Raw genomic sequence first — 13890 nt, 5'->3', positions numbered from 1 at the left:
CCTATCCCATCTGGACAAGAGGAATACCTATGTAAGAATGCTGTTCATCGACTACAGCTCAGCATTCAACACCATAGTACCCTCCAAACTCATTTATTGATGCTTGAGACCCTGGGTCTCGGCCCCGCCCTGTGCAACTGGGTTCTGGACAACCTGACGGGCCGCCCCCAGGTGGTGAAGGCAGGAAACAACATCTCCACTCCGCTGATCCTCAACACTGGGGCCCCACAAGGGTGCGTTCTCAGCCCTCTCCTGTACTACCTGTTGACCCACGACTGCGTGGCCATGCACGCCTCCAACTCAATCATCAAGTTTGTAGACGACACTACAGTTGTAGACTTGATTACCAACAATGACGAGACAGCCTACAGGGAGGAGGTGAGGGCCCTGGGAGTGTGGTGTCAGGAAAATAACCTCTCAATCAATGTCAGCAAAACAAAAGAGATGATCGTGGACTTCAGGAAACAACAAAGGGAGCACCCCCCTATCCACATCGATAGGACAGCAGCGGAGAAGGTGGAAGGTTTTAAGTTCCTCGGTGTACATATCACTGACAAACTGAAATGGTCCAAGCACACAGACAGTGTGGTGAAGAAGGTGCAACAGCGCCTCTTCAACCTCAGGAGGCTGAAAAAATTTGACTTGTCACGAAAACCCTCACTAACTTTTACAGGTGCACAATTGAGAGCATCCTGTTGGGCTGTATCACCGCCTGGTACGGCAACTGCACCGCCCACAATCGCAGGGCTCTCCAGAGGGTGGTGCGGTCTTCACAACGCATCACCGGGGCCTAACTACCTGCCCTCCAGGACACCTACAACACCTGTTGTCACAGGAATGTAAAAAATAGCATTCAGCATTCTTACTTAAAAATCATACAATGTGATTTTCTGGATTTTTGTTTTAGATTCCATCTCTGACAGTTGAAGTGTACCTATGATAAAAAATTACAGACCTCTACATGCTTTGTAAGTAGGAAAACCTGCAAAATCGTCAGTGTATCAAATACTTGTTCTCCCCACTGTATATGTGACCAATAAAATTTGATTTGATTTGATTTTATATAAAGCTCCTTCTCCCCATGAACAGATGGAAACCAGGATTCCGTACCAAATGTGGGACTCTGTTACTCCCATTGACAGGAAAACACTTGTTCGTACACTTACACTCAGCTCTCTTTCATGCTCCATCTCTCTCCCTCTCTTTCTAGCTTTCTCTCTCACGCTTTCCATCCCCCCTCTTTTTCTCTCTTCCGCTCTCTCTCTCTCTCGCTTTCTCTTTCTCCCTTTCTTTTTCTCTCTCTCTCCCCTCTCTTTTTCTCTCTTCCTCTCTCTCTCCCTCTCTTTCGCTCTCTTTCTCTCTCACACTATATCTTTCTCTTTCCCTCTCTTTCTCCCTCACACTCTCTATCTCTCTCTCTCTCTCTCACGTTCTCTATCTCTAACTCCATATCTTTCTTTCTCTCTTTCTCTCCATCTTTCTCTCTCTCTCGCTCTCCCTTTATTTCTCTCTCTCTCTCTTTATATCTCTCTCTTTCCCTCTCTTTCTGCCTCACACTCTCTATATCTCTCTCTCGCTCTCTCTCTTTCTCCCTCACACTCTCTATATCTCTCTCTCTCCCTCTCTATATCTCTCTCTCTCACCCTCTCTATATTTCTCTCTTTCCCTCTCTTTCTCTCACACTCTCTATATCTCTCTCTCCATTATTTCTCTCCATCTCTCTCTCTCTCTCAGCTATACATTGCTGAGCTAATATTTTTAACACACTGGCACATCAAGATCTGCTTGGCTAGGCTGAGTACTCAATTTGGAGAGAGTGTTCTCACATCTCGGGTTGATAACTTGATTGACATGTCGGAATAACAGATGGCACAGATAATGAGACAGCTTCATATGTTTATTTGAAGACTGATTGAGCCATAGGACGACCATGGGATGGTTGAATTGACCATGGGCACCAGGAACAATTGGAATACAATTATTTACTGCAGGTGTGTTATTGAACAAGAACCAACTACAAAAACAATCCAGCTGCTTTTGCACAGGATAACATTGATTTGATAAGTATTTTTTCCACAGATGGTTACTTGTGCTAAGGTACTTAGGCTACTTGTACAGAGATACAAGTGTTCAGCTGTGAATTGTGCTAGTTAGTGTGTTGTTTTTAATTTCGCTCAGGCAAAAGCGATAGCAAAGATATACAGTAGATTCCTTAACAAGCAAGTCAAGACAGTTCTAAACAATAACATACAAGCCTTACTCAGAGAATTTAAAAGACACACAGGCAAATATGCCAACATTGTTTCCCCCACAAGCAAACAGAGATGGTCAATGATGTATTGCTATTAAAGTTTGAATTCAAACTGATAAAAACGGCAAAGACATTAAAGTACAAAATACATGCTGTTGAGACAGCAACTCTCAATCAATATACTACTACAGTATCAGTTGTGACAGTAGGTGGAACAGACACACTATATTTCTACAAATTAGAGAAACTATTACATCAAGTGGATGGTACAGTAACTAACTGTTCAATCACCATTTTAAAACGGGCCCTTTTTTGGTTAATGTTATCTTTTTGCTTTGAAACTCTTTCAGTTGGGTGCGATGCTTCCAACCTACACAAACAAACCATTGACAAAATACTATACACACAGTCTTCTGTTTTCATAGCCTCCAAAGACCATGTTCGGTTTTTGATCACATATCGATAATTGCATTTGCAACGAACCACAAGATCCTCTAGATCTCAGATCCTATGCAGTATTGTCATTGTCATAATTCCATTAAACAGCTCAAGTGTCTTAAACCAACTGCGAGTTATCCTGTGTCCATTTCTTTCAAATAAACTCAATCCACCAATCAGTAATTGTCCAATCATATCTCTGTGCTATCCACTTCCTCATCGTCCAAAACGGAGTCTGACTGAGAGATCATGAGAAGTTTCTCTTTGTTGGAGTATCGCCTTGAGCACCTGTCCTGTCGTTCCCCGGGGCTGCTCTCCTCCTGTTCATTGGCTACTCCTCCTTCCCTCTGACTTTTAGCCAGACCCTCCTCTGAGGTCACTCGGCTGAAGGCGGTCACCTCACATGACTCCCTTGACTCAAAGGACTCCCCCCCCAGGTCGCCCAGTTTGATGTACCCACCACCTCCCGGTACCTCTAAACGAGGGCAGCTGAGTCGCCGGGACCGTTCCACCTTCCACTTGGTGGGGGTGGATGGAGTGATGCCCAGATCGATGGACCTGGAGTAGTCCGTCAGGGCGCTGAGGGACAAGTGGGAACCCATCACCCTGGGGCCAGTGGGGGACGAGGGGAGCAGCTGGATCTGGGAGCCCTGAAGCGCCCCCTGGAGGCTACCACTGCTCTTGTACACCTCCACAGAGTCCTGAGGCAGGAGCATAGCCGTCTGCAAAGTCTCCACATTTGCCTGGGTGGTGGTTTCTGGAACACCGTACCCAACCCAGGCTTCGTCTTCTTCGCCAGAGTCACACAGGGCAGCCCTGCTCCTCCCTGCCTCTGCTTTGGCTGAAGGCCTGCGCTGATGCTGGTTGGCCCGATGGTTAGGTTTGGTCATGGGGAGAGTGAAGGCGTTGACCGAGGAGGCCACTATTGTCCGGGTCTCCCACCGTTTGGGGATGGAAATCGGGCTGCTCTGCTGGCCGGCCCCGCTGTGTCTGGAGATAGTGTAGACTGTGTCGGTGAACGTCTGCCTCTCTAGAGATGACACCCTTGACCTAGTCAGGGAGTGGCATCTGGAGGGGCCCAGGCTGCCCTCGTCCGGCGAACCTCCCGAGGGCCAAGTGCCTTTGGCTAGTAGGGTGGCGGTATATGCAGCGCTAGGTTTGCCCTCCACCCCTTTGGACTGCATGTAGTTCACAAAGCCATTGAGTGGCATGTTCTCCTTAGTCCGCAAGCTGTGGATGTCAATGACAGTGGAGTAGATGTCCCTCAGGTTGATGATTTTGGTCTTCTTATCGCGGTTCTCATGCAGCACCGCGTTGGCGCAGATAAACAGGAAGATGCCAATGCCCATGATGAGGGGACCGAACACCTTCAACCTGTCCGAGTACAGGTACTTATCCAAGAACTCAGCCAGGAAGCCCATGGACGGCTGCTCTAAACCTGTGCCGTTGGAACGATTGTTACTGACCAAATCCCCATCCAAGTGAAATCCGTCCTTCGCGTTGTTCGTCCAGTTGCCTGTCAGCCCTGACTCCTCCTTTTTGTTGTAAATTCTCTGGATTTTGGGCGGATCCGGGTACAGTGGGCTCTCCCTGGGCCAGTAACCCAGTATGGCCATGGCAATGCCCACCAGTAGGATTAGAATCCCAATAGCCGCCACCACCCCCGAGATGGAGCACAGATTCAGCTTGCCCTTGACCACCACCACCTCATTCTTCTGCTTCTTCTTGGCTTTTCTCTTACGCTTGTTCTCTGCACGGCTCTTAGAGCGCAGCGAGTCCTGCCTCCTGTTGATCCGCAGCAGGCCTCCGGTGGCGATCATGGTTGGGACTCGGCAGACGGACTGCTCACTCACTCATCCTGAGGCTAGAGAGAGAGGGGGAAAGTGAGGGGGGGGTGAGTGAGAGGTAGGCAGGGAGAGAAGGTCAGAGAAAGGGGAGAAAGAGAGACAGAAAGAGAAAAGGGAGAGGAAGAGACAGAAAGAGAAAAGGGAGAGGAAGAGACAGAAAGAGAAAAGGGAGAGGAAGAGACAGGGTTAGATAATAGACCTAGATTTGCAATACTGATGATGATACTCAAGCGGTCCATAATAGTTATTCCACTGCTGAATTTGATATGGTCATAAGTTTGTGATACATTTAGAGAAGACACTTGAACAAACGCCAACACAAACTACTACATTCCTATTCAGTGCAATAGCGCAACACCTCCGCTATGCTCTGACTAATTTAGATCATCCCAGTGAAATATGCATGCCAAATGAAGCTCTTTCAGGATGAAGGAGGAGCAAAACAATGAGAATCAATGGAAAGTGAAGCCTGTTTTCCAGAGGCACATGCTCACTGGGTGACAGCTCCAGACGTGTGGGAGTGATGAGACTTCCGCCACAGCACAGGGAGCGGAGTGAGACACATGAATGTGCACACACACACACACACACACACACACACACATGCGCTCTGGGGTGAATGCACCAAAATGACAGAGCGGCATAGCAGAGTGGGATATGCAGACATTCTGTGGCTTCACAATACAGTGTTGCAAGAACAACAGGGAAATATAGAGCAACACACACATCTCACCGACTGCTTGCTCGCCGGCTATAAAGCCTAGAGGAGTGTGAAGAAAGAAAACAGCTGGTCGTCCGCTGCCACGCCACTTCAATTTCTACACGCCAGGTACCACCTTTACCAAATACTACGGTTGACAGCCGCATAGAGTACTGCATCATGAAACTCTACTACATTGTGCACATTGTGAAAAGGAACCCTATAGAAAACACTGAATACAGGAAGAAGACTGTCCCTTAAAAGCCTACACTGTATGTGTAGTGTGCTTACTGGCTCTTGCTATGCACGGCACATCAGGAACGGATTTGAGACTAAACCTTGGGGGATGCCTGCAGTTGGGTGATAAATCATTGGGCCGGAAAAGCTCTAAAACTTTGAATTAAGTACACCGTCACTATCAATAGCGAAACCAACAGCAATGCCAATACCTATACAATGAGTGGTGAAAGATACCACAGCTATCCCCTTGAGCTACAGGCAGATAACGAAACTAAAAGGAGATGTTTAAAAGCATCCAGTGAAAGTCAATGTGCCTGAAAATGTGGTCTAAAAAGTGTGTTGTTGTGAGCAGTCAGTGTTACCAGACATGGCGGTATTCTGGCCCAATTGAGCTTCTTTTGATGTTATTGTGCAACTGGTGATGGTGCGCATACAGCGAGCTAATGCACTACCTTGAAGAAGCCAAGCAGAGCCAAAGAAATTGAAGCTCCCAATACAGGTCTCCTCACCTCAACCAGAGAGGAGTAACACTCACACAAGACTGCTGCTGTCTCAGCTGACCTAGTCTACCTGGACACGTCACACTGTTATGCTTTGATACAAAGATCTTCGCCATCTGTGGAGATTTGCCATGGAAATGCTCTCCTTTCTCTGACTACTTCATTGACTACTGTGAAGAGCCAGTAAAATATGATTCTCCATAACATAGGCACATCGACCACCTCAGGAGGGCATATTCAAATGCATAATCCAAGACCTAAATCTTGTCCACAGGAGTTCTAATCATACAAAGGTTCATTTAGATGCATGGAGATTGGTGCACACTGCAGTTCCCAGCTGGAGCGAGTGACTCTCTGGTGGCGTGAAACAGTCAGTAGCCACAGGATGAATAATGCTAATGAGAGAAGGAGACGATAACAGTGTGATCCAGAGGGACTCACACCTCGCTCTGCCTGAAGGTGTTTCATTAGCTCACAGACACAGCTGATTATTGATGGTTACCAATCAACACATGGGTATAATGGGTTCAGTCTAATGGTAATTAGTTCCAATAGTCCCCCTAAAACAAACCACGATGTAAGGGTGAATACCAAGTCTAATAAATCAATCACAAATAAATCAATTATTCAATTATGCATTACACCCCCGTGTGCAACACAAAAGATGTTGATTGCACATACTTTATTATAAATTAACTCTCTTAACAAAGTAGTGAGAGAAAGAACACACCACATCCCTGAAATATGGCCATTTTGAAAGTGTACTTCAATCAAAAAGACTCACACTTTTATGCCCTAAAAAAAACCTCACACGCTCAACAGAAATTAAATTAGAGGATACAGCTCTTTAGCTCGCTAATAAAAAAAACATGCTCCTGGATGAAAGATAAACCTATTTTAATTCTCCCCTTGCTGGCAAACAGATGGAGCAGAAAGAAGCACCTGGTGTCGGAGCTAATTCAAAGGGACAAATCAAATGGCTGCTGGGCCCACAGGAGCGCTTTCAGGGCTATACCCCTGCACGTGGCATCCTAGACCCAGCTGAGGCTTATCAACACAGCGAGTAGCGACTAACAAAATGGAGGAGTGAAGAAGCTAGCTAGTAGCTAACGCCTTCAGGGAGGCTCGGGAGTGTTTGTGTTTGTGTTGGCCTTTTTGTATTAACCCTTGGTCACAGSAGGTCAGTCCAATTAAAATGGTTAGCTGTCTGTAGGCTAGCTCATTTAGCTTAATGTGATCACTTCAATATTAGCATTGAAAAAAAACTCATCTGTTTTTTTCTCTCACTTCACTACCAGACATTTTTAGTCAGCTCACAAATGATGAGKACAAKGAACTCTCCTGTGAATTTGATCAGATTGGTGCTATTAACAGTGAATTACTGTATATTATTTAAAGATGTCCTCCAGTGWTTTTTTTACTTTTACTGTTGAAAAGTGTTATCCCTGGCATAAATACAGTAAAGAACAAACACCAAACGGCAGAAATATATATATTTGAGCAAAATAGTGTTTTTCAGACATAACTGCAAACTTCAAGGAGTACGGCATTCAAGGAGTTGGTCTGATGGGAATTTGCGATGTCATCTGKCTCCCCCCTTGCTTGRGGAACAATAGAGAACGAAAGAGGAAAGGCCCACCCCCACACTTGTGCCATGTCATGAGGATACTTGGACCACTTACTGAGATGTGCCTTTTGTTAAGTAAATCAGGTGATAAATGAGCTGAAAAGGAGACTGGAGTAGCCATAAAATTAAATATCTCCCAGTTGTAAATCAGCAGGGAGCGAGAAAACACACAGTGCTGACATTTGGTGGGAATAGCCTCCTAGTTGTATATTGCAACTATAATTCTTCATTTGTGATGACAAATGTACTGTCCAGTTACAGGTCTCATTAAACCATTGTTGCCTGAGCTGCATACACACTCTTAGAGAAAAAGATGCTATCTAGAAACTAAAAGGCTTCTTCGGCTGTCCCCATAGAACCCTTTGAAGAATCCTTGTTGGTTCCAGGTAGAACACTTTTGGTTTCAAGTAGAACTGTTTTGGGTTCCATGTAGAACCCTTTCCACAGAGGGTTCTATATGGAACCCAAAAAAGTTTCTACCTGGAACCAAAATGGGGTGTCCTATGGGGACAGATGAAGAACCCTTTTGGAACCMTTTTTTTATGAGAGTGCAAGCGTACATCTCTCCCATAGAGAAAATATAAGCTTGAAGGCACGCTTTGTAGGGGGTACGTGTGTCAGCAACTATTGCCTGGCACCTATGGGTGTAGCTAAAGCAATGTGTTCAAGTTGGKGACTGTGTCAATCTGTAGACAGAGGTGATGTAACCTGTCATCACTTTTCTGTCTTCAGTTTCTTGSCAATTTCTCGCATGGAATAGCCTTAATTTCTCAGGACAAGAATAGACTGACGAGTTTCAGAAGAAAGGTCTTTGTTTCTGGCTATTTTGAGCCTGTAATCGAACCCACAAATGCTGATGCACCAGATACTCAACTAGTCTAAGGCCAATTTTATTGCTTCTTTAATCAGGACAACAGTTTTCAGCTGTGCTAAAATAATTGCAAAAGGGTTTTCTCATGATCAATTAGCCTTTTAAATTGATAAACTCGGATTAGCTAACACAACGTACCATTAGAACACAGGARTGATGGTTGCTGATAATGGGCCTCTAAGCATATGTAAAAACAAACCGCTACTGGCACTGGTCTCAGAACATTCTTCTCCTCCCTGACAGAGAACCCATGTTCTTTACATCATCTCTCCACCTCCAACAAAAGGCATACCGGTCATTTTTCTGTGAAGACAGCAATTCGGTTGAATACCAGGGAATAAATATATTGKCAGGAATAAAACTGTACTATAATTCATATAGCACGGCAATCCATCAATAGCCAATGAGTCAGGCAGAGACAAATCGATTCCTGAGATTCCTGATTACATTTATTGTAAATTACAAGAGATGTACCAAATAGATAAATAATATGACATGCACTCTGGACAGTAAATACATTTCTTGAGGAACTGAAGCATGACAGGGTTGTATTGTCAMCCTTCTGTGAAGTCAATAAGGCCTTTATGGATCGTTGAATGAACCTTTGAACTGCAAACTGATCTGTAACCTCAGCGTCGCAGTGGGAGAATGAGATACATTTAAACTGTCACATAGGAATGACATGTGAGATCAAATAGAGTTCGTAAATCTAATCTCAAACAAGCACACTGTGCAATTTCACTCAAAGCTATGCATCATAAGGATGCAGGATTGGATCGAAGGCTGCTGGCATTGAARCGCTGATGTGCTGATGTTTTCGCCCGCTATTCTATTGATCTCCTTAACTACTGTGTCAAATGATGTCTGAGATCATTAAACACATGAACGCTGGCACGTACACACACACACAAGTACAAGGTCATGCACACACACGCACTGTACACACACAACCACAAAAGCACTCATGCACACACACGGATGAGGGATTTATTCTATGCTTAATGAGAAGTAAAATACTGACATTCCAAGCATGTCAGTGCTGTAAAGGCAAACAGACTGTAGTCATCTTTGATTACATCTATCCATCATAAACTTTGACCAAAACTATAAAACCTGCATCATAACACGGTTGATCTCTCCTCCATTCTCCCAGAGCTGGTATATAAACAAGGGTGAATAGTAAACACATGATGTACATTATGATCTCAGAATGGGCACCTGATGTGTTGAAATTCCAATGACACAGGGAAACTTAACAGGCTAAAGTCAGGTATAAGTCAGGTGACATTTTGGTGTTGAGGAAATAGCAAAGGGGTACCTTCGTACAATTGAGTTGGTCCTTTGATTCTGCCGACCTCCTGTGAGGCACTATTCTCTACCAGTCCCTCCAGCGCACCTTGGGAGCCTTCATGATGTTGGTAATATACAGTATAATGGTTATTTAAGTTCTGCTATTAATATCTACTACTCCCACACCTCCAAACTCTCCTTTTCATAGATAGATATACCCGCCACCAACACTCATCTTATCGTCCATCTCTCCATAAATAGCAACATAACTTGAAACATACCTCAACAGTCCTCAGCTTTTCTACTGCACTGTATCGGTCTTTTCACCATGTCTCACCAATAGAGTTGGATACACTATACTGTATTTATCTCTGTGGTCTCATCCCCCTCTGTCAAACACAGAGACTTGACTACTGTACCTGTATCCTATAAACATCCACATTCATCACCATTTAGTTCTTTGCAGTAAATTCACCAGGTCCATAGCTCTGTCCAACCTCAGAGAGCCTCTAAACACTCTCCATTGCTATAAATACACTCTACTGGGCTATAATGCTTGTGTGAATGACAGGGTTTGAACCCAGGTGTCTTGCTTGACAGAAAAGCACATTAGCCTGCTGAGCCGAAGCTTAAGCATTGTCTCTCCGCAGGGAGATCCTCTCTGACCCAGAGCAACTCGTCTAAGGCAAGCTTACTAAGGTCACCAAACCAACTCTATTGCACATGCATGAGGTCATGGTGCTAAACATGCCTTGGGGTTCTACAGGAGTCCTATGGCCAGGTTAGTTTACCCGTGGGGTGGTTCTGGGGAGGTGTTATCTCAAACTGTCTGGGGGAATAGCAGGAAGGAGTCTGTGTCTGTTTATCTGAGGGATTTTCATCATGTTTGCCTATGTTCCCTAAGGCAATGGCCAAACACAATTGTCTACTTCATCAGAATTCTATTTGCTATATGATTAGGAGAATATTTGATCACCATGCATTTACATTGCAGCGAGTTATGTAGCAGGTTTTAGGATTATAGGATTTCAATGTCAGCTGTTCTCCCCAAACAATCTTAATCCTATTGTTTATGTTCAAGAGACAATTTCCAAACACATTTGATGCACTTTACAAAAAACCTGAGTATATCTTCACATTTTAATAATTGATTACATAATTAGCCTAATAATGACATGGGTTTAGTTCGCTCACTTGGTAACTGATCTCCAAATTGCTGTTAACAAAAGTGGGGTTCTGATTACGTGAATACTCCCTCTTTCAATCACACTCAGTCACAACGTATAGTGAACCACTGAACCCTGTCAAAGGCTCACTGTCCACACGCACACACACACACACACACACACACGCACACGCACACACAAAGACATACACTTGCAGATGCACGACAACACACACACACACACACACATACATACACACAGATGATGATGATAATAACAATTTGAGTCAAGAGGAACACTGGGGTGCCAGTGGCGAGGCAACCAGACAAAGCAGCTAGTCATGTGAGAATATCTATGACCATGCCACAGACTTTGATGTGAAACGCACCTACAGTGCCATTAAACAATGTTCACTTGACGCTACAAATGAGTTTAACTTTGAACTAAACAAAGAATAGTATGCCCACTGTAGCCGAGTATAACAACTATTCAGTATATAACACATTATGAGGACAGTCAGTAAGGCTTGTGGATTTCCAAGTATGGAAGGCAAGCTCATGTCATGATAACAGATGCGCATTGTGATTTTACCAGCACTCCACATCCAAATGCATAATGTCTGTCAATTATTCAGTCATCCAGTCCTAGGACAGGAAACTGAGTATTCATAAGTGCAGTTGGTGTATATTTAGTAGGCTGTTCATGGTTATGATAACATTACATTTTAGGCTCTATTGACAGGCCTATATAAAATTGTCAGATATGGCTATATTGATATAGTGCATTAGGCCCACTACATAGGTAGATAAAACATAAACAGAATGTCTTCAATTAAAAATACGGGTTTGTTCCCAATTGAGCAGGAGCAAAGAAAGAATGTTCAATGGGCTTCCTGTGGTCGTGACAGGAGCTATCTATAACACATATTGAACAAGCACAGTAAAAATGCATGAAATTCAGATGAGCCGCTTATTCAAGCACTAGTAGGCTACTTCAGTATCATATCCAAACGCCTATATAATGGTAAGCTTACCATAGAAGACAGGCAATACAACCACATATTAAAAACCCTAAAAGAAAGTTTCGATCCCCGGGCGCGGATATCTCATGTCGTAAAAGGAAACTTCGTTTATTCCATGTAATTCCATTCTGGCAAAGGATCTGGCGATCTTCTTCAGCAAGAGGATCCAGTCACAGTCACTCGGCGATGTAGTTTTCATCGATGCTCAAGCCTTTCCAAGTCAACCTGCGTCTGGGAGAAAAATAGTATCCTTTTTATTCGGCGCACTCGCGCTCCTCTCCAGGGAGTGTCTTGTCAGAGAGCAGCGCGCCGAGTTTGTAATGGAGAGTTTTGTGCTGGCAGGCAGCGGGTGATACCGGGCTATTGTTAATGTTTTTCTAATTCTTGGGTGTTGTTGCTATGATACCACCACAGCAGCCATCGACTGAAATTGCTGCAGGATTTGAATAATTGCCTTCTTAACTATCCTCTCGGTAACGAACACTCCCCATCCATGTTTGGATCTGCAGCCGTGTGCTGCTGCTAACGTCCAGAGCGCGTGTGGTGAGACTTCTCCAACGTTTTTGGCTAGAAGTAGGACCGATGGACTAGTGTTCGTGTCTGCAACTAACCTGCGCAAGGCACCTGGCGCACTCAGAAACATCTACACAGAGCTTTCTATCTGCATCTTCACCACATGGAACCGCATCACCTAGGTTCCAAAATTGCGGGGGGTTGCGGCATCTAGTTATATATGGGAAGAATGGCTAGTGGTTTACAAATAACAGAGGCCAAATCGAAATATGCATTGCACAATTTTCTTTTAATTCTCAAACTGATTCTGGGGAAGATGAGTGCGCATTTTGATAATAGAGATTCTTTCTGCAGGTGGAGCAAGTACATCCAACCGATCAATTGCGCCCGAGATGTTAGGCGTATCAGTAACAAGTTTACCTACAGCTACTAGCTACTGCTGTACCAGCAGGGTTGTGTAGGTTACTTTCTAAATGTAATCCGTTACAGTTACTAATTACCAGTTCAAAATTGTAATCAGTAACGTATCTTTTGGATTACCCAAACTCAGTAACGTAATCTGATTACATTCAGTTACTTTTAGATTACTTTATCCTTATTAGGCATTAGAAAAATAAAAAAATGTATGTTACCAATTGAATGACATCTATTGCAAGATAAATCTATGTTAAAGTTTACATAGCTGGCCATATATGGATGTTCAATTTTACTTTATGGGTTGGATATGTAGGCTTCTTCTAACCCATCGCTTTCTACTACATATAATAATACAATTCAGTTATATCTTTACATTAAAAAAATCAAATCAAATTTTATTGGTCACATACACATGGTTAGCAGATGTTAATGCAAGTGTAGCAAAATGCTTGTGCTTCTAGTTCCGACAATGCAGYAATATCTAACAAGTAATCTAACACATTCACAACAACTACCTTATACACACAAATGTAAGGGATGAATAAGAATATGTACATATAAATATATGGATGAGCGATGGCCGTGCGGCATAGGCAAGATGCAGTAAATGGTATAGAACAGTATATACATATGAGATGAGTAATGTAGGATATGTAAACATTATTAAAGTGGCGTTATTTAAAGTGACTTGTGATACCTTTTATAAGGTCCATTTATTAAAGTGGCCAGAGATTTGAGTCAGTATGTTGGCAGCAGCCTCTCTATGTTAGTGATGGCTGTTTAACAAAGTCTATCAGAATTCCAGTCATTCCAATAAATGTTATACCCCTTGATCTTCAAGAATTGGACTTGGAAGTATAGATGAGCCAAATTGTTTTACCTGAGCATAACCCCAAAACTAAGTGCTGAGCACTTGTTGGCTGTTTTCCTTCACTCTGCGGTCCGACTCATCCCAAAACATCTCAATTGGGTTGAGGTCGGGTGATGGTGGAGATGGCCGCCAGTTTGT

The 13890-nt window shown here is 43.7% G+C and overlaps 1 protein-coding gene across 1 annotated transcript; it reads right to left on the bottom strand.

The window, feature by feature from the left end:
* Positions 1-1876: 1876 nt before the first annotated feature.
* Positions 1877-12548, bottom strand: LOC111953184 (transmembrane protein 200C). Its single transcript, XM_023972279.2, has 2 exons — positions 11964-12548; positions 1877-4553 (listed from the first exon to the last, which is right to left on the bottom strand). Exon 2 carries the CDS (start codon positions 4507-4509, stop codon positions 2881-2883), a length of 1629 nt encoding a protein of 542 aa, XP_023828047.1. The 5' UTR covers positions 4510-4553; positions 11964-12548; the 3' UTR covers positions 1877-2880.
* Positions 12549-13890: the final 1342 nt, after the last annotated feature.

The sequence above is a fragment of the Salvelinus sp. IW2-2015 genome, linkage group LG27 (assembly GCF_002910315.2).
Source record: "Salvelinus sp. IW2-2015 linkage group LG27, ASM291031v2, whole genome shotgun sequence".
Classification (NCBI taxonomy): Eukaryota; Metazoa; Chordata; class Actinopteri; order Salmoniformes; family Salmonidae; genus Salvelinus; species Salvelinus sp. IW2-2015.
The sequence above is the reverse complement of the archived record's forward strand: the minus strand, read 5'-3'. Positions and strand labels throughout refer to the sequence as shown.